This window comes from Terrapene carolina, unplaced genomic scaffold (genome assembly GCF_002925995.2).
Source record: "Terrapene carolina triunguis isolate 2854851 unplaced genomic scaffold, T_m_triunguis-2.0 Scaffold192, whole genome shotgun sequence".
In the NCBI taxonomy this organism is placed as follows: Eukaryota; Metazoa; Chordata; order Testudines; family Emydidae; genus Terrapene; species Terrapene triunguis.
Window position 1 is genome coordinate 19,159,322 of NW_020664543.1, and position 25,282 is coordinate 19,184,603.

The window sequence follows — 25,282 nt, forward strand, 5'->3', positions numbered from 1 at the left end:
AGGGGGTAGGGTCCTGGGGGGCAGTTGGGGGGGGTCTTAGGAGGGGGCAGTTAGGGGATAAGGAACAGGGAGGCTTAGGTAGGGGGTGGGGTTCTGGAAGGCAGTTAGGAGCAGGGGTCCCAGGAGGGGACAGTCAGGGGACAAGGAGCGAGGGGGGGGGTTGGGAGTTCTGGGGGGGGCTGTCAGGGGGCAGGAGTGGGGAGAGGGATCGGAGCAGTCAATAGGACAAGGAGCAGAGGGGTTTAGATGGGTCGGGAGTTCTGGAGGGGGCTGTCAGGGGGTGGGGAGTGGTTGGATGGGGCGTGGGAGTCCCAGGGGTCTGTCTGGGGGTGGGGGTGTGGATAAGGGTTGGGGCAGTCAGGGTACAGGTAGGGGGTAGGGTCCTAGGGGGCCAGTTAGGATGGGGGGAGGGTCTCAGGAGGGGGCAGTCAGGGGACAAGAGGCAGGGAGGCTTAGATAGGGGGTGGAGTCCTGGGGGGCAGTTAGGGGCAGGGGTCCCAGGAGGGGGCAGTCAGGGGACAAGGAGCTGGGGGGAGGGTTGGGGGTTCTGAGGGGGGCGGGAAGTGGGAGGGGCAGGGCAGGACGGGGGCGGAGCTAGGGCGGGGCTCCTCCCGTCCTCTTTTTTGCTTGCTGAAATATGGTAACCCTACGGATGATACAATAAATAACAATGTTAGGAAAAATACTGGGAAACTTACTTAGAAGAAATAAGTTAAGACAGTATACGTAAAGATGTAAAAACCCTTTGTTCAGGCATTTGCCAACTAACATCTAGACATGCAAAGGTTAAGTATAGGGACTCTGGAAACCAAAACCATTTTTTCAAGTATGCAAGGGGTTAGTTAATTTAACTACTAACTTCAAAACCATCTAATTACTTCCTTTTTTACGTTATATTCCATCCTAATGGTAATCACAAACATTTTTAGCAGAGTCTTTTCCGTCTCCTACAATAAACAAAGTGAAAGATTGGATTTAGAATACAGGCTTGGTCTCATTCTTATGACAGACGGACAAGGTTGTCTCTCCACAGATTTAAAATTTTTATTAAAGCTAATGTTAAAATTATATAATACACAGGTTGAGAAAAGAGTGTCTGTACATCTGGGTATAGTGCTTAAATTATCCACAAATACAAAGTTTGTTTAAAAAACTCATAGGATACATGTAGTACATAATCTGCAATAACCCCAATTTAGATAAATTTAACAATATACTTTGGATATTAGAAACTGAATACTCAGGTACATCACTAATGAAAAGTTATACAGACAGTTAGTTGTAGAAAGCAAATATAGGAATGAGTGTAGATTGTCCCTTAGTAATTGAGCATTTAGGATGGGTTGTCCCTTAGTAGATACAATACGTCAGAGAAGTATGTTAGTTACTTGCACTTCAAGAGTGCATGGCATTTTTACAGAAGCTACTGTGGTTAACAGGCAGATTTAAGGCATTGACGTTCACACTATATGAATAAGAATAAACTGCATATGTGAAGAGAGACCCTAGTTACTGGTGCTATGGGAAACATAACTTTGAATCTTCTGACTTTGGGGTATTCATAGAATCATAGAATATCAGGTTTGGAAGGGACCTCCGGAGGTCATCTAGTCCAACCCCCTGCGCAAAGCAGGACCAATCCCCAGACAGATTTTTGCCCCAGTTCCCTAAATGGCCCCCTCAAGGATTGAACTCACAACCCTGGGTTTAGCAGGCCAATGCTCAAACCACTGAGCTATCCCTCCCCACTGCTCAGGCTTTGCCATGCAGCCAACTGCCTTGGCCCGTAACCTCTTATTGTTTCTAGCCATCATTATGTAAAAGGGCTTAATTGCTCCTTCCGTTTAGTCTAAAAGAAGGGCGCTTAGCACACCCCCAACCAGGTTAGTGATTGTCTAATGACCAAAGACCCACTTGCTGGCCGCCAATAACACCTTCCAACGCACCACTATTATTTAAAAAGGGCCTCAGATAAAAGACTTGCATATCAGAGCAAAAAAGTACAAGTGCATTTAATTTCATTTATTTACTGATGAATGAGCTGAACTGGAAAATTTCATTTGTTTTCCCTAGCAAGAGTGGAAGCCGAAACCATCAGCTTGTGCAGAAGAATACGAACTGCCATTTAACAAAATGAATGTCTCTAGGACTCAGGGTTATAAAACTGATCTTCCAAACATAAATCGATGCCGTGCTGTCTGCCAGAGTCTGCAGGCAGCCTCCCTGGCTCCAAAATCTCAATATTGAAGCTGCATTAATGTAGTGTGCATTTATGAATTAGGATCACAGGAACGGCTACACAAACTAACCAGTCATCCACTTACTCTGGTCAATGTTGAATGCTCCAGAAGAAGTCATCAAATTCTGTTTTTTCTTGTATTAAAGAAACCAAAGTGGCTTTTTTATTTCATTATAATTTTATACTGCTCTTCCCTAAGAGAACAGACCTAGGTAAAACCTTCCAAAAGCACTTAAATGAATTAGGAGCCTAAGTCCACTTTCAAAAATGAACTAGCCACATAGTCACCCAAGTCCCATTGAAAGTCTATGAGGCTTAGGATCTCTAGTCATTTTTTACCCTGAGTCTTGTTACCCTCGTGTTGGATAGCAGCCCTCCCAACACAGGCACTCCATCCAACCCTAGTTGCTTGTTTGGAGAGCTTTTATAGAAAATTTCTGCTACAAGAATCACTCTGAGCTCACTCATTTCACCTCATGGAGTAGGTTACCAGCAGCCTTGAAACTAGGATTTCTTCATGCTCAGGCAAGATTTTAATATTCTCTTATGATTTTGAAGCAATACTATTGGTCCACCTAAACTGTGTATATTTTCTACCCTTGGCTCACCAATTATTGCTTAGTTACCATCCCCTTTTGAAATTGATTTATTACATTTATTTCAAACTTCTGTCACATTTGTTAATTATATGTAGGGTGAGAGAATTTGCTTCTACCATGTATTTCAACATCAAAAGCTGTGAACAACTCAAGTTGCAGCGAAGTGTTAAAGTCATACTATAACCAGAAAGCCAATTTCTCATGAGAAATAAATAGCTCTCCCATTTCCCGGTCCGCCCCAACAACAAAACTCAACGCCCTTTATCACAGCTGTGTCTCTGCCTACACAGCAATCACAAATTACTGTGCTTGCAGAAGGTGCTTTTATATGGAAATTACATTTCTAAATCTTGCCCCTCCCTGTCACAGTTGCCAAAGACTCGCCTTCTTCACCCTGCAGAGACTGCCCTACCGACCTCACCAATCTCCACATTACATGTACCTACCTGAGAACTCACCAGTTCTCTAAGGATTTGCCTTTTTGGTTTAAAACCCATGTTTTAATGAAAGCGGCACGAATACGGTACTACTGGCTAAAGACAGCTGACAAATATAAGCCCATGACCAGTGTACAGACAGATTAACAGCCTAATTAACATGTCAGACAGGAATGTAATTATACCAAGAGTGGGTAGTACACGTTATAGCCCGGGGCCTTTGTACTTCAGCACATTGGATCCAGCTTACATAGCCCCTCCAAATTCTGCTACCAACACAATTTTCTCTCTCCTCCCTATCCCAGTCCAGATGAGACACCATCTTCTTGTCCACTGCCACAAGCTGTTGTAAAGTATTAAGACAGTTTAACTATGCATGAGATCTTAACTCTCCTCTCTTTCGTGAGATATGGAAGAAAGGGAAAATTGTGACAGTGGGTGGGTGGAGCATTTTGTGAGTTAGCATGTGTGGACTCTAGGTGAAAGTTTAAAGTCACCCATGTTTAAAGCCACAAGCCTCCAAATTAAAGGTGAGGCAGAGACTATATCTACACTAGTACTTGTGTCAGTAAAACTTTTGTTGGTCGGGGTGTAAAAAAAAACAACAACACACCCCGATCGACGTAAGTTTCACTGACAAATGCACAAGTGTAGACAGTGCTATGTCAGCAGGAGACGCTCTCCCACCAATATAGCTACTGCCACATGTTAGGGGTGGTTTAATTATGCCAGTGGGAGAGCTCTCTCCCGTCAGTAGAGAGTGGCTACATGGGAGACCTTGCATCTGCAGCGGTACAGCTGTGCTGCTGTAAGGTCTCTAGTGTAAACATAGCCAGAGATTGTCTTTTTGTTCTGTGTTCATACACTGTTTAACACAATGAGGTCCTGGTCCATCACTGAGGCTCCTAGGTACTATTATAATAAATAAAGGTTTAAAGGCTATCAATTCATATTCAAAACTATGCAGAGCCAATTTTGTAGATCTCATTTAAACAAGCCAAACATTAAAGTAGTATGTACTTGGTTATAATTTATGGCACTGAATGTAAGACTGGGCATTATGGGTTGTTGTATTATTACATTATACTACTTACAATTTTTCTTTCAATACTAATAAATAAGCCATAATTAAGATGTATGAATAGGGGGCAAGTTAGTGTTAAACTTCAGTCTTAACTCTGGAACTGAGTGTTTTCTTCTCAATCGTAATTCTGCATTAACAATAGTTGGCTAGACTATGATACTTATGTATTACAACAGATGAAAACAGAAAAGAGAAAAAACTATTATTTACTTGTGTATAACCCACTTAATCACTAAACAGTTTTGGGTTCCCAATTGAAAAATTCAGCCACCTAGGTGGTTTTCACAATAGCCAACCAAAAAGAAACATGTTGGGACTATTATATAAGTAGATTCTCCACACCAGGTAAAAGTGCAAATGTTCTTTAAAAAAAAAAACTAAGGCAAACACACCCAGCTCATATTGGGTAAATATTTAACCCAGTATTATTTCTTCCTCACAATTCTCAACCTGAGTTTGAGAAAACAAACAATCCAGAGAATCCGAGTAAGAGCCTGACACAAATAAAACATTCTAAGGCCTTGTCTACACTGCCACTTTACAGCGCTGCAACTTTCTCGCTCAGGGGGGTGAAAAAACACCCCCCTGAGCGCTGCAAGTTTCAGCACTGTAAAGTGACAGTGTAGATAGCGCACCAGCGCTGGCAGCCATGCTCCCAGCACTGGTAGCTACTCCCCTTGTGAAGCTCTCCCAGGGCTGGTGCCGTGACTACACAGCCACGTTAAAGCGCAGTCACGTTGCTAGTGAAGACATAACATTAGTAAGTTGATTTCTGCTTTTCAAGCCAATGATCTCAGATATTTTCCATTTAGAGTTCAAATCTGAAAACAAATAGGCTCCAGCAACACATTAAAAATTAGCCAATACACTGGCCCACATTCAGCCTGAGTCAGAGTTCAGTCCTAGTTGGTTTAATGGGACACGGTTAGATTGAAGTCTGATTATTTTTTTAAAAGTTCAAGATACTTTCAAATAGTGTACCTGTCCTAAGCCCCTTGCCAATTTTGTGTTTTTACAACTGCTTTTCCCCCATGTTTTTCTCTCTCTTGCAGCTGTGAAAAACCTACACAAGCAACAGGGAGACTGATTGCACATGACAAAAGCTGAAATTGGCTACATGCAGAGAGATGTTGAATGCACAAAGTAAACTGGGGGAAAAAAGAAAACTACTGTATTTTTCTTTAGTGTCTTTCAGTTAAAATAACCTTAGGTGCTACGTGTAATAATAGCAAATTAAAGTCACTTGTGTGAATTTAGTAACAGAATCTGAGATAAGAAACACTACACCAGTGTCAGATTTTAGCACCTCATTATTCTTCTAAAATACTACATCATGTAGAATATATTTGATCAAAGACACATTTCATTTTGAAAAAGGTAAGTTAGGGGAAAAGTCAGTTAAGTCAAAAACGATATTCGTGAAAATCAGGTATTTTAAAGGTTAATCATTTAAATGATCCACTTAAACAAACTACCATGTTTTTGAAGGGGGCACAGACAATATAAGCCTACTGATCAATTTGGTTGAGAAGCATTCGTCTAAACATCCTGTCCTATGCTGAAATATGGTGCTGTGGCATACACCTAATGTATGGAGGAATAGATACTATCACACCGACGTACCTGAGCTACACCATGTCAGGACAGATAGATGATCAACAGAAGAGTCAAAGTGGGAAGAATGTGGTGTGCAGTGAAGCAACAAAAAAACTAGTCTCTGCACAAGGCTGGAAGAGATATGGGTCCCTGTGACTACCTTGCCTAAGTAAGATGAAGGTCTGTCTTCTATTTCCTTTAGTAATGAAAGCTGAAGATACAGACATGATTCCGTTACAAGCTCTGTAAAGTCTATTGACCTGCATAACAGCTATAGATTGTGTCATGTTGCTTGAAGCCTGGAATGAGGAAATGCCAAAGCCTTCTTTGCCACGTGGCTTAAGGAGGGTTCTGGGAATTGGGACATCTTGAGTTTTCTCTATGTGTTGCTGCATATCAAATTTTGGAAAAGACCAATCAGGTTATATGCCTGAGAAATAAAAAGTGAATTAGCAAAAAAGTCTGCAATCTTCAAAATATGACAAAAAAATTTCAAACTAGATTCCAGTCCTGTTTTGAGAGTAGAAAGAATTTGTAGCAACTCAGGCAAGAATGACAGGGATAGGTTTGGATTAAGGTTCCCATTCAGCATCGTCCAGTTCCCCCAACCCATGCAGGTGCCAACTGCTTGCACCTGATAATTTATTAATGGTAACGACACCTAAATGCTGGGCACTTTTCAAACATTTAGGAAGGATGGTCCCTGCTCCGAGGAGCCCATGATTTTAGGACAGATGGAGGTTATGGGAATAATAGACAATGTGATACGAAATTAAGGAGAAAGGAGATGGTGATTGAGGGAACAGAGCAAGAGGGAGAGAGAGTCAAAGCTCATAGATTTTAAATCTGATGTTCCATATAGAGAAGGATTTAGGAGGAACACAAGTTTGGATGAGAATTACATTAGCTTTTCATGCCAAGCAGTCTTAGTGCAAATTCAGTTTTCTCTTTTCTAGTATGAAAGCAAAACTAAAAATACAGTGGATAAAAACTAAATGCTAAACACCAAAATATTGGTCAACCCAATGACAGCAAATCTGAGGTTTCATGTTTCAGTTTAAAGGCAATTATCTCTCTTAAATTTAATTCTGAAGGATAATTTAATGACACTCAAAAGCAGATTTAAATCTCTATAAACCCGAATTTATAGAATTTCTCATAAGTTCTTTACTGGGTGAGACTGCTTTTTCGAATCTAGTGCAGAGTCAGTCTGCTGAGAATTGCAATTCTGATTTCAAGGAGGATTTGGAAAATCTACCAGACATATATTACCCCAAGAATTAAACCTACTAACTAGCCCTCACTATCCCTGACTCTGGGAGAATGGGAGGTTTTCTACCAAGGAGTTCTTCGTGGACCATACTTACATGCTCCATCTTTCATGCCAACCCTTTGCTAGTATGGTTCTGATAAAGCTCCCTTCTCTTTCCTTTCCAGAGCTCCCTGGTTGATATGAAGGTGCAGAATGAGGGCTTCTTCATTATTCTACCCCTTCCTCGGCCTCAGGGTTGCTGTGAGGGGAGGGGAGGAAAGGAAGGGGATTTTGCAATCCTGCCCCAACCCCAGCCTCCTCTACAGTGAATTAGAGCCTGCATGCACTAGTCTGTTTTCCCATATTGTAGCAACCATGTAAAATTGTTACATGGTTGCTACATGTCTCATTTCTTTTTTCTAGTTAATAAACTTTTAGAAAGTTTATTACAGGATTGGCTACAGGCATTGTCTTTGGTGTAAAATCTAGGATACCAATTGATCTGGGGTAAGTGACTAGTTTCTTGGGACTGGGAGCATAGGCGGTGCATGACTCCCTCATTTGGGGAGGTTGGGCGGGAGCGCCAGAAGCTTCCTAGAAATGGGGTGCCACAGCCCCTGCTCCGACCCGAGGCCCTGCCCATGCTCCACCCCTGCTCCACCCTGAGGCCCACTCCTGCTCCGCCCCCTCCCCTAAAACCTCCCTGCTGCTCCCACCTCTTTGCTAGAGCCCTGTGTGTATACAAAATGTATATCCGCAGATATAAATTGGTATCTGCAGAGCTCTACCAGGAACCAGGCAAAAGCAGCAGCGTGTCGGGCTGCCGCTCCCAGGAATCAGTGTCCCGTGCCGGCACCTCCTCTGGCGTGGCCATACTGCTCCCAGCCCCACCAACTGGGGCGGGCACCAGACTCCCTGGCACTGTGTCATGCTAGTGTGTGCGAGCTGCTCACACGCCCCCAGACAGGAGACTCAGACCATTGCATGGAAGGGACTCCTGTCCAGGGGTGTGCAAGCCGCTTGCACACACTAGCGCAAACAGGGACAGCTGCTGGTGAGGTGGTGCCTGCCCCAGTGGGCAGGACTGGGGGAGGTAAGACCATGATGGAGGAGCTGCTGGCACAGGGCGCTGGCTCCTGGGAGCGGCAGATCTGGGGGAGGGATAGCTCAGTGGTTTGAGCATTGGCCTGTTAAACCCAGGGTTGTGAGTTTAATCCTTGAGGGGACCACTTAGGGATCTGGGGCATAAAAACAGTATTTGGTCCTGCTAATGAAGGCAGGGGGCTGGACTTGATGACCTTTCAGGGTCCCTTCCAGTTCTAGGAGATAGGATCGACATGCTGCTGCTTTTGCCATTGCGGTTCCTGGTTCACTCCACTTCGCCCCTTCCTTCAAGACCCCCCCTGCTAGCGCCTCTTTGCCCCTTCCTCTGAGGGTGGCCCCCCTGCCACTCGCGCCTCTTTGCACCTTCCCCCAAAACCTCCCACACACACTTGCTGGGGACAGAGACGTGTGAGTGGCAGGTGGGGGAGGCCTTGGGGGAAGAGGCAGAACAGGGGTGGGAAGAGGAGCAGCACAGGTGGGACCACAGGGTGGAATGTGGGCAAGGCCACAGCCTGAGTGCCCTTTCAGCAATGGTGCTCTAAACCCGGTAGGCTGCCGCACTTCCAAAGGGAGGTGCACCACGTCCTCTTTAGAAATGCTTAGCCTCCCTTGGCCTATTATACTGGCCGCCCACAACTGAATATGCTGGGATTTTTGGTGTAAGTGACCAATTATCACTAGTGCAGTTTGTCTGGGTGGCAAGATAGACTGGAGAGTCTAAAGGGACTGTCTGTGACTCCATGGTATGACTGTTATAATGACCCAGGAGTTGACATTTGTCACTGGGTTGGTGAAATCTAATTATAGAACACACCACTAGTTTTGGGTGTCTGCCCTGTTTTTGACAGTCTGTCCTGGGGTAGGCACTCACAGGCATGAACCACTCCAGACAGCATGACAGATATGTCTGCACATTTTGCATCTTTTGTTCTCGCAGGATCTGGTGCTGCTTTGACTGATGTGTCCTGGTCTGTGTGGAGCTTGCTTCTGATGAGGAGTCTGACAATGTATTAGGGGTGGATAGGTGAAAAAAAACACCCTATCACCTGTGGGTGAACACTTTGCACAAAGTGATCACTCTATATCTGACCTATCAGTCCTCATCCTCAAAGGAAACCTGCACAGCACTTTCAAAAGATGATCCTGGAAGCTTAAATTCGTAACTTTGCTAGACATTAAAAATCATGTTCTTAATAAAGACATAAATTATGGCTTATTACAACAATCTTTAACCCACTAATCCCACTTTTTTTGTCCTGTGACTGCACAGGTCTTAATGGCCTAATTCACCTTGAATGGTCCCTTAGTTTCACATAAGTAGTTAGTGCATATTCTATCTGTTTGACCTAGTATTTAGCCATGACACTCGTACCTTTCACAGACCTGAGGAAGAATTCAATGTAGCTCAAAAGCTTGTCTCTCTCACCAACAGAAGTTGGTCCAATAAAAGGTATTACCTCACCCAGTTTGTCTCTCTAATATGTTCATTTAACTCTGCCACTATGAGCAGCAGCAGAGGCACCTGAGTCCTGCAAACTCAGAAAGACATCACTGCATTCATTTACATTTGGAAAGGGATCTATGCAATTATAGTGGCTAAGAACTTCTTTTTAATAATGAAGATTTATGTTCTGTAGAAATTAAGGCTTAGGTCCACATTCATTCGTGAGTGGATTTCTCTCTTTGTGCCCTCCCTCATAAATCCTCATTTCAGATGCAAGAGTATTAGAGTCATACCTAAAATACCCATAATGCAACCTTTCATTTGTTTGTGAGTCGCTGAAAATGTCAGTCATGCAAACTGTCCAATTACAACATCAGCAACATATAATTTACACTAGTTCATGAGCAAGGCTCTGTGTAAGAACATTGATGTTTAGGCAACAACAGAGAAGCTCTCCTTTACATAAAAAGGGTAATTAAAAAAAAAATAAACACGTGGACTAAGATTTCTTTACAATGGTTTTAGTAGTTTCTTGCTCACAGACACACTCCTGGAAAAACTTTTAAACTCAACCCAGCAGGCTGCATCCACAACCCCGCTAAGCAATGCTCATAGGAATTCAGGAGCATAAACTGAAAGCTAGTTACATAAGTGGAAAACACTGCAGTTTTATTTACCAAAGATCGTTCTAATACAGCACAGGCAGAATCAGTAATGTATTGCCATTCAAACCATTTGCATTTACTCCCCCAGTTTTAGCAGCAAGTAGATCAGTTCAAATAGAGCTTTGCTTTCTTTCAGAGTACTGAGAAAGGAACAGCTACCAGGACTTTTAGAATTGTTTTTAAGTTTGAAATTCCCCACTAATGAAGAGAGAAACATTTAGGATTGCACTGATGTAAACAAATGGAATGCCTCTTTAAACATACTGCTAAGGCAACTCAGGGCCTCACAATACATCTGTCCTTCAGGACAAAGTGCAAAGACAGACCTCAGGGAAACTAAGCTTACTATGACTACTTAACTACAGGTGCTCTAACTGACCTGTGGACCATGGGTGATCTGCAGAGAGCTGGCTGCTCACATAATGCCCATCTTCCCAATCCTTAAAGAATCCACCCTTCAGCCCACCTCTCTTGCCAACTATTGCCCCAACTCCCTTCACCTTTAAACTTATCAAATGTGCCATTACAACCAATACCTCAACTTCCTTTCCTCCTGCTCACTCATGAATCCCTTTCACTTTGACTTCTGTCCTCGCTACTACATTGAAACTGTTCTCAGAATTTCTATCTATTTTGCCCAATCTCAGAGCCTCTACTCCTATCCTCATCCTTTTAGACCTCACATCTGCTTTTGACACTGCTAATCACATTTTTAAAACCTTGGTCTTCCCTCGTCCATCATGACTTGTCCTCACTTGGTTCTTCTTCTTCTACCTCTTTAATCATACCTTCAGTGTCCCATTTGGAGTCCCCTCCTCCTTTATCCATATGAGTCACATAGGACTTGATATATGGCCCCCTTCCTATTCTCATTTTACAAGCTCTCTGGGCAATCTCATCTGCCCATCTGGTTTTGACAATCTTATGTCAATGACTTACAGCTCTCCCCGGTATCTAGTGTGGGACTGCATCCTGTCTCTCTGACATCTCTTGAAGATTACATGGTCAACTTAAACCTAACATGGCCAAGACAGAATTCTTGACCTTTCTTCCCACACCCTTCCCTTGCTTTTTGTTCTGTTACTTTTGCCATCAATGCCAGCCTCTTCCACCCATGTCATCTTCACGCAAACCTTTCCATGCCTTCTAGCAAATCACCTTTACCCAAGGAACACCCTCTTTGAGCTGATCCATCAGCTAACCTCTCTTCCCTCAAATCCAATCTCAGGTCTCACCTCTATAGTTATAGGACCCACCTCTATTACTTATCAGCCTATCATACTCCAGGTGCTTACAAACTGATTGTTTAATAATGTTTCCAATATCTTTCCATGTATCAAAGTTGCCTGACTGCTCTATAATTCCTTGGGTCCTCTTTGTTCTCCTTTTTAAAGACAGGTACTAAGTTTGCCCTTCTCCAGTTCTCTGGGACCTCACTCATCCCTAGCTCTCAAAGATAACCATTAAAATAGTTCCACGGTTGCTTCAGCAAGTTTCTTAAGTACCATAACATGAATTGCACTAGGCCCTTTTAACTTAAATACATCTAATTTATCTAAATAGTCTTTAATATTTTCTTTCCCTATTCTGGTTTAAGTTCCTTCCCCCTTGTTGTTGCTAATAATCACCAACCACACTCCTTCTTCAGGCCCACCTCTTCAAGCATTCTCCTTCTTATATCCAATAATTCCTTCACTCTCCTTCTGATTTATTACCCTTGTGTGGACACAAACCACTGTGTTTGTTTAATCTTTATAATTTAGAGTGTAATTTCTCTGTCAAGGTGTCTTATCTGTTTGTGAAGTGATATGTAAACTTACTGCCTTATGTGCATTTGTGTATGATTATTATTAATCATAAACAACGGATTTCAAAATGTGTTCAGAGTGCTAGTGAAATGCTGCAAGAGAATATTTGTATTACTTGATTGCCAGGATCTCTACTCACAGGAAAGCTATGCTAGTTATATTATACAATGTAGAGAATTTTTACCAGCAAACCAAAATCAATGGAAGTTTTACATAAAACTGACTGATGCAAGATTGGTGACACTGGGAGCTATTTCAACATTCTCTCTTACTTACATTAAGATACATTCAGGGACGGAAGAGTTGGCTCAGTGTGGCCTTCTGTATGTAAAGACACAGTATACAATGAGTGCTCTTAAGAAAAAAAATGCTGTTTTTGCCTTGGTTGAATAGGTATTATTATCTTAGTATTTAATATCCCAAATAATATGGGCCTGATTCAAAACCCACGGAAGCCAATGGAACGACCCATACAGACTTCAATGCTTGGTGTATCAGGCCCATACTAAGGGCTTGTCTTCATGTACAGCACTGTAGCAGTGAAGTGTGCCATTGTAGCACGTTAGTGAAGACACTCTTATGCCGATGGGAGAGCTTCTCTCGTTGACATAGTTACCTCCTCTTGCGCCGCGCCGGTGGATTAATGATGCTGACAGGAGAAGCTCTGCCGTCGGTGTAGTAGCATCTTCACTAAAGAGCTAGAGCGGCACACTGCACTGGTGCAGTGCTGTATAAGAAGACAAGCCCTTAGTATGGGCCTGATACACCGAGCATTGAAGTCTGTATGGATCTTTCCATTGGCTTCCATGGATTTTGGGTCAGGCATATATTATTTGGAATATTAAATACTCAGTTCTCCTCTTGTCATAGCACTGTCTTCACCGGGGGGTTAGGTGGGTATAACTGCATCACTCAGGGATGTGGATTTTTCACACCTCTGAGTGACGTAGTTATACAGATACAAGTTTGTAGTGTAGACCTGAGGTAAGATAATGGTAGTCATTTAAGGCAGTCAGCAAATTTGCAAGGTGACCACTGCAGTTCTAACATATAACATACCTTTATAAAAGAGCTAAATTGTGAAGCGGAGTTGGGTTCTATCAAAACAAAACATCAAACAAAAAATCCACAAAGGACATCTCTTTTGCCTACACACAACCCATCAGAATTCAGTTTTGAATCAGTTTATGTAGCTCACAATTCTCTGCTTTGCAAATATATCTGGTATTGACGGGGGCTCTTCAGTCTCATTCCTTAAAAGGTTAAATGAAGGAACAAACTACAAATAGAAACCCCATCTTAGAGGGCCACTGTTCTGACGTCACACATTTTTTATACACCAAAAATATAAAACTGACATATGGTAACATTTCATTGCAACTTATCAGTCTTACATTACCAATCTGAGTGATTTTAAAAGTAAGGGACAAGGGAAGAAAAGGGTAATCCACCTTTTTGGCTTTTTGCAATCAGTGCATCATTTGCTGACTATTCATTTTAGAATAAGTATTTTTGTATAAGAATTTAAAAAAAAACACTTTTGTGACGCACAAAAATTATAATGAGCACATCCTTGAATCTCTGTTTAGCACACAATCCTAAAATATTGACTCTGTGTGTTTATTTCAACAGTTACTGGGTCTGCAGCTAAAAGAAATAATATATATCAGCTTATTTAGTTATACTTTTAAAAATATATATACCAAATGCAACCATGTTAAATATGTGATGAATTTGTAAAAGGGAGGTTGGTTCAGAGTGTTATAGCCCATCCCTTAAAAATGGTTTGCTTTTAATGGCAACACTTCCACAGAGGAACAAACACCCCAAAAACATTCTGCTGCAAATGACTAATTTATAAATAAAGAAGACTCTACCAATGCTCAATGCCCCTCTTTACTTATTGGTCACAGGGAACACGGAACAAGCTGTTATTAGGACAGCTTGGGTAGGGTGACCAGATGTCATGATTTTATTGGGACAGTCCCAATTTTTGGGTCTTTTTCTTATATAGGCTCCTATTAGCCCCCACCCCCTGTCCCGATTTTTCACATTTGCTGTCTGGTCACCCTAAGCTTGGGTAAGATGATCCCTACTTCTTTGACCAGCGATCTCTACTTGCTATTGATGAAGCATGTCTCTCAAGACGTAGCTCCCAAAGTAGTTTCGAAGTAGAGACTTGCTGGCATGGGATTTGAAACCAAAATAAATAGTGATTCTACTCCCCTCTTCAAGAGCATAGGTGCAGGAAAACATCACACCTCCTCTACTTTCCATGCACTCTTCCCATTCCAACTATGCCTGGGAACATCACAGTCATATCAGGAGAGATATGTGGAGGCGGCCGTTTCAAACGTGTCAGGCAACTGTCAGTCTAAGGATTTAGGTGCACCAGATAGTACCTCTGCCTCCCATTCAATTGTGAGTTCTCTAATTCACAATGGAATTTGATTGCTGGAATCTGGAATAGCCTAATGGTGCCTTTGAGCACACACAGTTAAAAGGGAGACAGGCAGCAGCAGACTGAAGCTACAGAAGAGAAGTTCATCATTGTCATAGCGAGGGGAAGCCTAGCAGCACTGAACAACGGAGGCTGGGAAGGGAACTAGTGGGAAACGAGTTACCATCTCAAAAACCACTTGCAGGAGTGGTATAGCCTCTGTCCTACTTACCCATGTTGTACCCATAGGGTGATTCAGTGGCTCCATCCTGCAGGCTAGCCAGGATCTCTCCTTTGCCCACGTCGCTGTCCCCCACCAGCAGAAATTTCAGCAAGAAGTCATAGGCTTTCACTGGGCTGCCCACGTGGCTCATCCTCTTTTTCCCTTACCCCCCGAAAAAAAATCTCTCCGGCGAATCAGCTCCCAGAGCCCATCACGGGAACCCAGGAGGAAAAAAGTCACCGTGGGAGCAGCAGCAGCAAACAGCAACAGGAGACAAACAGAGGCATGTTCAACAGCACCACCGCTCAGGGCAGGCTGCAATGGGGCAGGGGGCGCCAGCCACGCACGGAGGAGGTAACAGGTGGTGCAGGGCTATATACTGCGACATGAAAACGCATCGGGTGCCAGGGAACGGTCTCAGACTGCGTGACCCTGGGGACATTCGCTACAGCCCAACTTCACACAGGCACGGGGGCTGGCTGCTGTATCACAACACAGGCAGTAGCAGCAGCAAGGGAGTTGGGGACGCGCACTCTATGGCGCTGGGGGTCCAGCACCCCCACTAGCGGGGGGCAGTTACTGAGCAACGGGGACACCCGTCATGTCATGACAGAGTAGAGGCAGGCGTCTATCGCTACAGGAGAAGGGGTGGCGACCTATCAGGGAGACGGGCCGCTATCACAGGGGGCAGCCGCGGGGGGGTGGCCTATGGAAGGGAGGAGGCTCCTGTTGTCGGAGGGGTCACGGGACAAGCCCGGGCCAAAGCGGGATCCAGTCGCGGGGCTCCAAAGTGCAGGTGCGCGACGCCCCGTCCCGGCACCACCGCCCTGGCTCCCCAGGGGATCGGGGGAGTCGGTGCCCAGCCCGGGCTGGAGCTCGGTCCCTCCGGCCGCGAGCGAAGCGCGGGTCTGGGTCTCGCACTGCTCCTGGCCGCGATCCTAGGTCCCCGCTACCTCCCCTCAGCTCCGCGAGCTCGGCACTGCAGTGGCCCAGACTCTCTACCCCCGCTTTGCCCCAGCACGCAGCACCGTGACAGCAGACCCGGCCCCACCCAACTCGGCTCCCATTGGTGCCTCAGGATCCTGGTCCCCGCCCATCTCTTCTTCTATTGCAGCACTACACTAAGGGCCACGCCCACCTCTTTTTCCATTGGGCAACGGATCTCCCAGCCTCGCCCGCCTCTTCTTCTATTGGGCTATCGAAACCCTCAGCCCCGCCTTGCTCTTTCTCCATTGGGGGCAGGGTACTCGGAATCCCGCCTCCTCTTGTTCCCATGGGGGCACAGCGGCTCAGTTGCTAGGCTAGTTCTCCCGCGCTATTGATGCTGTCGCCCGTCGATCACGGATTTCCACGCCCCCTGCAGGAGCGGGGCGGCCTGTTTCATTGAAAGTAGAGTTTTGGGAGTATTTAAACTAGAGCAGAAGCGGTGGGTTCGAATCCAGACGCCGCCCCCGGGATCCCAGCCTACTCCCACGCCAGCGATTTGAGGCTGCAGGGGGCTAAGCCAACTCACAGCAAACTGGGTCCTGTGCAGCTGAAGGGTTTGTACCTGCAGCCATTGGCTTCAATAGAGCCCTACTCCCAGGGCTGGGCAGTGCTGTGACCACATGGGCAGCTGGCCCTGGCCATTTGGAGTCTCCAAACAGCAACTGTGGCCTGAGGCCTGGGCAGCCATTGGTCCTGTCAGCCCTGATCCTGTGGGTACAACTCCTGAAGGGCTGGGTACTGGCTGCTTTTCTGAGTGCCTCCCCCCACTAGTGTGACATATTACCCCGTTCCCCCCGGCCCATCAGGTTGGGTAACCAGATGTCCCTATTTTATAGGGACCATCCCAGTATTTGGGGCTTTTTCTTATATAGGCGTCTATTACCCCTGTCCTGATTTTTCACACTTGCTGTCTGATTCCTATCCTCAGGTCATTTCAATGAACAAGCCCTAAGAACAACATAACAAGGAGCCCACTGGTTTGGGGAGGCAGGAGACCTAGACTTTCATCTTGGCTCTGTAACCCAGGCTGCTGGCCTGCTCACATCAGGACTAAATGAGACCCAATGGCTCTCCTGGCTCACACCTCAGAAAGCGCATGTGAGAATTCAGCATGTTGGGATGTCAGGACAAGAGGCATTTCTACCTTTCTAGGGACATTGGAAGGGCTAATGAGCAGCAATGTAGCCAGGTCAGGCAGGAAGTCGGAGGAGAGGTAGCTTCAGGCCCATCTAAAATTTCAAAGTAGACATTACGAAAATTTTTTTTTTCACTGACCGAGTTTGTCTAGAGATGGTTCCCCTGGAGGCTAGAATTATTAATTATTTATATAGTGCTATAGGTGATCCTGGCACAAATAAGCAAGGTCTCTCTGTACAACAAACGTCTATCTTTGGCTATAACTGATTGCTTGCTTATACAATCAAACATGAACACACCAGAAATGCATCACTAACTTAAATAGAATGGCTGGGATTCTATGTAAATTATTACAAATAATATTAGTTCTTAGACATAATGCTGTTTGTCAGTACACTAAGGTATTCAGTAGTTAGAAATTAATGGTTTCATGGAACAAAAATCTAAAATGGTGTTTAGCTCATTGCTATGGTCTGGCACTGAAGAGTCAGCACTAAACATAGATAAAAATGGGCACAAATGGAAATTGGAATGAGGATTTTAAAAAATGGAAGTTGTTTAAAGTTGCCTGTAGCCATATTCCTTTTAAGTGTGATTTTATCAGATCTCACAGGCTTAGGCTGGGCTGAGCCAATCATGAGCCAGGAGACCGCCAAGCAAAATCTCTATGTGGCTGAAAAGAGTGGTTGTAGTACTCATTTTGGTTCAGTACTGAACCAGTATCTCACCAAGGTACTACAAGACAGTATGGTATTGGAAGTATCCTGCTGTGGAATGAGTGCTCACCCTCCTCCTTCCCCCATCAGTAATATAAACTCTGCACATCTACCATTAGAGGTTAGCATTAGTGCAGCTAGATTAGTGTCACTAGACCAATGCAAAAAAACAAAAAATCAGAAGTAGACAAAGCCTTACTGTTAAAATTGTAGTTTTATGTGGTTTGTTTGCAGCATTTCATAGCAAATAAGTACAGTTTTGATAAATCACATGCTCATAAAAAATCCAGTAGCATTCAATATAAACATGTTTCTCTAACATGGAGGACAAATATAGAACTGCCTAGATGGCATAAATATATATTTTTAAAAGCAGGAAGACATACAGTAGCATTAGAGGTGACATTAAGATAATAAGGGCTTTGGTAAACACAACAGCATAATGCTGTGCAACTACAAAATATAACTGCATACAGGGCCCTTTGAACTGGAAAAACAAGCAAATCTTGTTTTGCTCTGTTTTGTTGGAAACCTAAGCATCATTACCAAGAGCATATTGCTGTTGGGAGCAGCAGCAAATACAGCCAGTTAGGGTTTACTCTGGGTCATCTCCCTTATCATACTTTTTATTGATAACAAAAGAACTTTCTTCACTGCTAAATCCTGTGCACATAGGTATAGCAGAAAGCCAGTCTGTAGGAGCTGTATTTCAAAGCTTCACCCCAGTCCTGAACTAAACTATTTAATTGCTTGTTTAACCCCTTTGGATTAGATGCACCCAACCTTTGCAATGCATACATACACCTAAAACAGCAACTTGTCAAGAGCACAGGGTCTACATTTAGGCCTGTTTCTGGGCAGTGCTGAGTGCCTTCACCTTCCATTGATTAAGGTGGAAGTTGAAACTATCCAGCATCTTACAGGACTGGGCTCTTCATTTGTAAATACATAATAGGATTATACCATTATACTGATCATGTAAATAATTGGTTTAAATGGATTTTACTTCTAATTTACACCTTTTTAAATTAAAGAAAAATCTAAGCTACTTTGACAGGAGATAGGTGTGTGATACACTAAAACTGTCAGATATAAGTAACAGCAGAGCTCTGTAAGGTCTTGAAGACAAGGATGAGAAGTTTAAACTTGATGTGGTGAAAAAGATGGAGCCAATGGAAGGATTCAAAGGAGTGACTTAGACCAATAGGTAAGTGAGAAAGTTTTAGCAGCCCCATTTGGAATAGAGGAGAGCATGTAGGTGTTGGGGAAAGGGGTGATTTACATTTGTATAGCACATATAGACTAGTGAATGGTAAGGGTTACAGGTTAAAAATTAAACATGCAACTTTTTTTGTAATATTTACAAAGTACATGAAATTCACTGTGCATATACATATATCTTGCTGTGTGTATCCATGTCAATCTCTTGGTGCATACAAATGTGCAGCTGTGTTGCTTGATTTGCAGAAATAGGAATATTCAGAGGTATTTTACCAGCTTTCCAGGTAGTAACATTCAGTTAGAATTATTTAAAAGAGAGAGGTTACTGTATAGCACTCTTTGCTCAAGTTTTGGCTATAAGCCCCAATCAGAGGAGCACAATTGGAAGCTGAGGTCTGAAAACTGGCCAACTTAAATTCACAGCAACTTTTGTTTTCAAACTTTTTTTTTTTAAATATACATATATCAGATTTCCATAGGAACTTCTAAGACTGTCAGGGAATGGTCCAGAGTCATTCACAATGTGAACATAGTACAACCAGAAACATTTGTGTTTGTAATATATGTACTTTATTTCTTTGACGTGGCACAGAATACTGCACTCCTATCTTTCATTTTAAATCAGGAATTTTCATTTAGTGTAATCACTCAGATGATAGTTATTGCTCTGTGTGCTCCATTCATTACTTTATAGGCTCAAAGTCCTTCCGAGAGTATTGGAAATTTGTTTTCTGCAATAAATTCTAGTTTCAGTGGTGTGATAATGTGATCTTTGGCTTAATGCATGAGCTAACCGTGGAACTTCATCATATAGTAGCATGTTGCTGGAACTACTGCTTATATATATGTGAGAAGTGTACTTTTTTTTCCCAGCTGCTCTCTGTGTCAGATCATGTATTTCTAATTTTTAAATTTGAGCTAACAGACATATACTGCTGTGTTGGTAGTTTTCAATCTTTTTGCTATGCAGGCAACATTCTGTGCTGGCTAGAGCACAGCACTGGAGACTAGTGTTCTAATCCCACTACTAACACTAACTTGTCTTGTGATCTCAGGCAGGTCATTTCAGTTCTCTGTGCCTCAGCTTTCCCATCTTTAACATAAAGGAAAGAAATTACTTAACACTTCTTTACAGTAGGTATGGTCTGAGGTTTAAACCACAAATGGTTGTAGAGTGTTTTGAGATCCTCATATGGAGATTGTTATACAAATGCTAAGTATTAATTATGATAAATTATATACATTACATGTAACAATTGTGCGTGTGTAGTGTTTTTTTTTTTTTTTTAATATATAGTGGTAAAACCTTCATGCTGGTGGTAATCTGTTCATTCCTTACATTTCTTCAGGTTTCGTTATGGCAGACAACTAAAGGAAGGACAGGAGCTAAATTCTTGAAGTGGTAGAACTGATGGTTAAATTGTACTTCACTGGATTTTTACTGTTGGGGTTGTTTAGCTTATTATGAAACATTGTAAGAAATATGAAAACAAAATATTAAAAATAATCATTTTTATAACAGGGAATGGGAAACCTAGTGGGTGGGTTCTGTTAATCTGTTCTATTCCTTAAATTTGCAATGGTTGTTTTTCAATTGTTTCTAAGTTATAGCAATAAAACTTACACTTTTCAAATGTTTATTTTGATATCAAACTATGAAGCACTGGAGTGTTTCCCTTTTCCTGAATATTTCCACTTACCTTTGACATTTACTTGTAATCATGTTAGGAACAAATGCTTGGGACGAGCCCAGGTTTGTTTTGCACAGCAGTTCATAGTTACACTTTATACAGGAACTAGTGGATAGGAATACGCCCACAGTTCCTTAACCCATTAGTTGTTCAAGTAGATGTAAAAGTATCTGCTAATCCACTTTAAAGTATCATCATTGCCTGGTTAGTAACAGTTGAAAATAATGGTTTTAAAAACAGGAGAGGAAATAAAAAAATTCCCCAGATTATATATTGTTTTATATATAGATCACGTCAGAACAAGTCTGAAAACAATTCTGAGTTGCAAAAAATGAACTACCTACAGTTCAAGATAAAGGAATAACTCACAAACATTGGTTTCCAAAAGTGACAGCTTTGCAATAAATCCTTTGGTTTATTTTTTGCCTTTTGTTATGAAAAACTTAAACAACTGTCCTGTCAATTACCATGTGCAGTTTCAAAACAGCAGTCTCCCTATTAGAAGTGAGTCAGACCATGAAGATTTTATCTAAACTTCTCACCAAAATGTGATTTGGAAAGAATGGAACCTAATGGGGCAGGGTTTGCCACACATGAAATGGACCATGGGACCAATACCCAAACCAAACTACTCTAATTTAGACTGGGGGCCAGGGACTGAACACAAAGGGGTGGCAAGGTGATTTCTCCTCTCACCAGTTCCTGCACTGACTGCACCTCAGCCAGATAGGTCTTCTGACTTTAGTCCCACTTTCATTAACATTCTGCCTAAAGGATCTCTTTGGAAGGCTGCAGAGAGTTAGAGTGTTACTAAGGCCTGGATCCTGCAAACAATTATGCATCTGCTTAACTTTACTACCATGAGTGGTATGTTTGCAGAATCAGGGTGTAAGTGCCGAGTCATTTGATTTTCTGCTTGTTTCATTTACTCTTGTTTGCTCATAAAGCTAGTCAGAAGCTATAGCTACACTATAGCGCTTACAGCAGTGCAGCTAGTGCAGAGGTTCTAAGCCAATGGGCAAGAGTCTCCTGTTGACTTAATTAATCCACCCCCAATGAGTGGTGGTATCTATGTTGGCAGGAGAAGCTCTCCCACTGATGTAATACTGGCCACACTGGTGCCTAGGTCAATGTAACTTACATCAGTCAGGGGAGTGGCTTATTCACACCCCTGAGCGACATAAGTGGTAGTGTAGCTGTAGCCTTTTTTTAAAACCAGGTTTTTCCTTTTTTTTGGTGTGAGTTACACTTAAAGAATGATGAAAACAAGCATTAACAGCAAATCTGTGACCATGTTAAATAATTTCTTTCTGGAATGGAAATTCCTACATCCTTCCGGCACCACCATCTATGGATTGGGGGGGGGGGGGGGGGGGGGCCCAAAGCGTTTTTTCCTTACTTTCACACAAATAGAGACTTGGAGTCTGAAAAAACATTGTATGTGTGTGTGTACACAACCCAACCAATAAAAAGCTCCAAATGCCAATTACCTTTTCTTTTTTTGTACATACTGTCAAGCAGTAAATAGAAATTAGCAGCTGCTGCAGTGTTTTATTCAGGATGTATTAACTGATGACTCATCAAATAATTCACAGCCCAGGGTACCAGTTGTCTTCTCCTCTACAGAGGGAAACGCTATTTTAAACAGAAAGTTAACCACCAAGGACATCACAGGAATGCCAACATGTATCAAAAAAAGAGAGATGCTTTGATGAAGAACTCCCTCCAGGGCTTAGAGAAGGGCAATGTTTAATTTGTAATGAAAGGTGCTGGAGCTGAATAAATTTGTTTACATTCATAACTGATGCAGGAAGCCCAGAGGTGCCGGGGCTATCAACTGCCAAGCCTAGAGGTGCCGGGGCTCAGCCCTGGCATCAATTAAGCACTGCGGATGGGTGTGGTCTCAAGAATCTACAGCAAACGTTTTTTTAAATGTTCAAAATCAGGAGCAAGCAATCTACAGAAGAGGAAAAAAATGATTATACACTATGTCAACCCACTCTTTTCCCTCCACAGCATGGCCTTGTGTATCATTAACTTCCCCTTTCTCATCAGGAAGAATCTGCATTGTATTACTTTAACATCAGTATTTGGTTAAGATTTATTTTGATACATCTTTATGAGAAGATTGGAGATATGGTCTGATGGTTTCTTTAGATTCTTTTCAACATGTAATTAATGAGGCTACCACTACCGCTTTGGCCAATAGGCAAGCACTTGTTATACCCACAGCAACCCAGTTTGTCCCCCCAAATTTTGAGCTAACTGCACTCCAATCCCTTACGATTAAATATTAAACTATTCTCCAGTACAGCTTGCTATACAATTATTTACTGATGGCATTATGGAGGAGTGTATTGCAACTCCATAATTAAGACCGTCAGCAAAGTGACTCAACACCAGCTGGAGCACTGCCTCCTGGCTAGGAGCAGCATTGAAGGGTTTTGTTCTCTGTAGTCCTACTGCTCAGGTCTACTAGTGGTCCTATTTTGCATTGTGACTCAGCCTTCCAGCTGGGTCACCTTTGGTCTCACCACTTTTGGGGTAAATCAGGGTTTTCATCTAGTACTCCCACGCCCTCACACATGTTGATAGACCTCATCCAGGCCCAATAATGCTTCTAGCCTCTTGTGTCTGGGATTTTCTGGCTAGTCTTCCCTGTGAAGAGGTAGGGGAACCCATCCCTCCCTCCCTCCCTCTACCGTGGGTTCAAGCCCAAGGATCCTTGTGGCAAGTGATTAAGGTCTGTTTGGTCAGACCTCTTGCTTCTTCCTGGGACTACTTCCTACAGTGCATCTACCCTCTCCTCAGAGGGCTCATATTCTCAGCAACAGCTCAGCCCCTAGTCTCAATCCTCAAGGTAACAAATGAAAAGAAACTAAATTAACCCATATAAAAAGCAGCTCCACCTTCTGTCCTACCTTGAGCCTCCAGCCATCTGTCCTAGTGTTTGGTTTTTGCATTCAACTTAAGCTAGCTTGGTGCTCTACTATACTCCTTCCTGAGAGCTGAGGATGAACACTCTGTTCCCCTCCCCACACTAGAGCTTTCTGAAGTGAGCTTCTTGCTTTTGAAGGCTCCTCTTCCAAGACTGGCATGTCTCACATGTATGGGGTTGTCTGAGCCCAAAGCTACTCTGTAACCTCTTCATGCCTGGTGCAGGGTTGGTACACCTGTCACAAAACCAAATGGAATTTCCATTCTAAGCTGCATTTTCTAGCTTCCTTTAAATTTTGGTTGGCATAACCAATTTGTTTTCAAATTGCTTGGCTTAAAAGTCAGGCATGAGCGGAATTTTCCCTGAGAATTTAGGAAGTGCTACTTAAATAAAAATTACTCAAGGTTTAAGTTTTTCCCCAGTCTTGTAATTTTGCAGCCCATGTGTTCTCCAAGCTCCCAGTGTCAAACACAGAGACAGCATCTCATACACCTGACACTGGGCATTTCTCAGGTCAGTTTTATTGAGTGGTCATATGTCCTTATGGCTTGGAGCCATAGAGAATAGGGAGAGATCAGACTGGACAAGTTAGTTTAATTATCCTGGAAAGTGCCCTGCCTGTTTGGTACTATTCTTTATAATTCTGCAGAGGGGAATCCAGGGAGGAGGGGAAGATGTGTGGATTGTGGAGGAGACACTTTCCCATGCCTCCTACTGCTCCCTGCCTCTGTAGAGAAATTCCAGGGGAGTGAAGACTGATTCCATCCTCCATTCTTCCTGCTGTTTCCCAGGCTCCATGCAGGGGGTCCAGACTTCCTCCACATTATCTCCTCTCCTCCCCATAAACCACAGTAGGCTCTTCAACCTACTGTGGCTTCTGGGGAGGAGAGGAGATAATGCAAGTTGTTGGGCTTGATAACGTCACTTACGTAACAGGGAAGCATAATTCTCTCCACTGCAGGAATCACTAAGAAATTCTCTGCTCTGTGATACACAGCAGGTCAGACTAGATGATCAAAGTGGTGCCACCAAATCTAGGAAAGCCATTCAATGTTCCACAATAGGCTCATCAAGGCTTATGATCCTAATTAGGCTTATGGGGTGGCCGACAAGTTGGGGGTAAGGTAAGAAGCAGATTCCTGGGGAGTGAAGTATCTCTACCCTTCAGGGGCGGCCGGTTTGTACAATTTTTGCTGGTGCCCAGAACGGGTCCAAGTCCCGTCCCCCCACACCTGCCTTGTAAGCCGATATATATTTTTGTAAATAATGTAAAAATGGATTGGAAACAGTAATCATTTAACAGTTCCTATATTGCACAATGTGGGGGGTGTAGGGGGATGAGGGCTCTGGCTGGGGGTGAGGGCAGTGACGGAGCTGGGGCCAGAAAGGAGGACTCCACAGTCCCCCCAGCAGCACACTCACCCAGCACCGTCACTGCATGTGCTCCTAGGGGCTGGGCCCCTCTCAGGTCCAGGAAGCCCCCTCGCCTCCCCTGTGGTGGGTGCCGGGGGAGGAGGGGGAAGGCTGCTATCATGTGTGTGCACCTCCTCCCAGGAGCGGTGCCAGGGTTTTTGCCGCCCTAGGCGGCAGTGCTCCTCCTCTGAGCATTCGGCGGCGGGGGTCCTTCCGCGCCGCGTCTTCGGGGCACTTCGGCGGCGGGTCCCAGAGCGAGTGAAGGACCCGCCGCCGAATTTCCGCTGA

General features: G+C 43.5%; 1 protein-coding gene across 1 annotated transcript in view; it reads right to left on the reverse strand.

The window, feature by feature from the left end:
• The window catches only part of RAB40B (RAB40B, member RAS oncogene family), a 49,978-nt gene extending 34,571 nt beyond the window's left edge, over positions 1 to 15,407 (reverse strand). Inside the window, exon 1 of the mRNA XM_024217602.3 lies at positions 14,901 to 15,407. Within this exon, the coding sequence (XP_024073370.1) occupies positions 14,901 to 15,042 (142 nt within the window). The 5' untranslated portion in view covers positions 15,043 to 15,407. The remainder of the gene's footprint in view (positions 1 to 14,900) is intronic.
• Between the last annotated feature and the right edge of the window lie 9,875 nt (positions 15,408 to 25,282).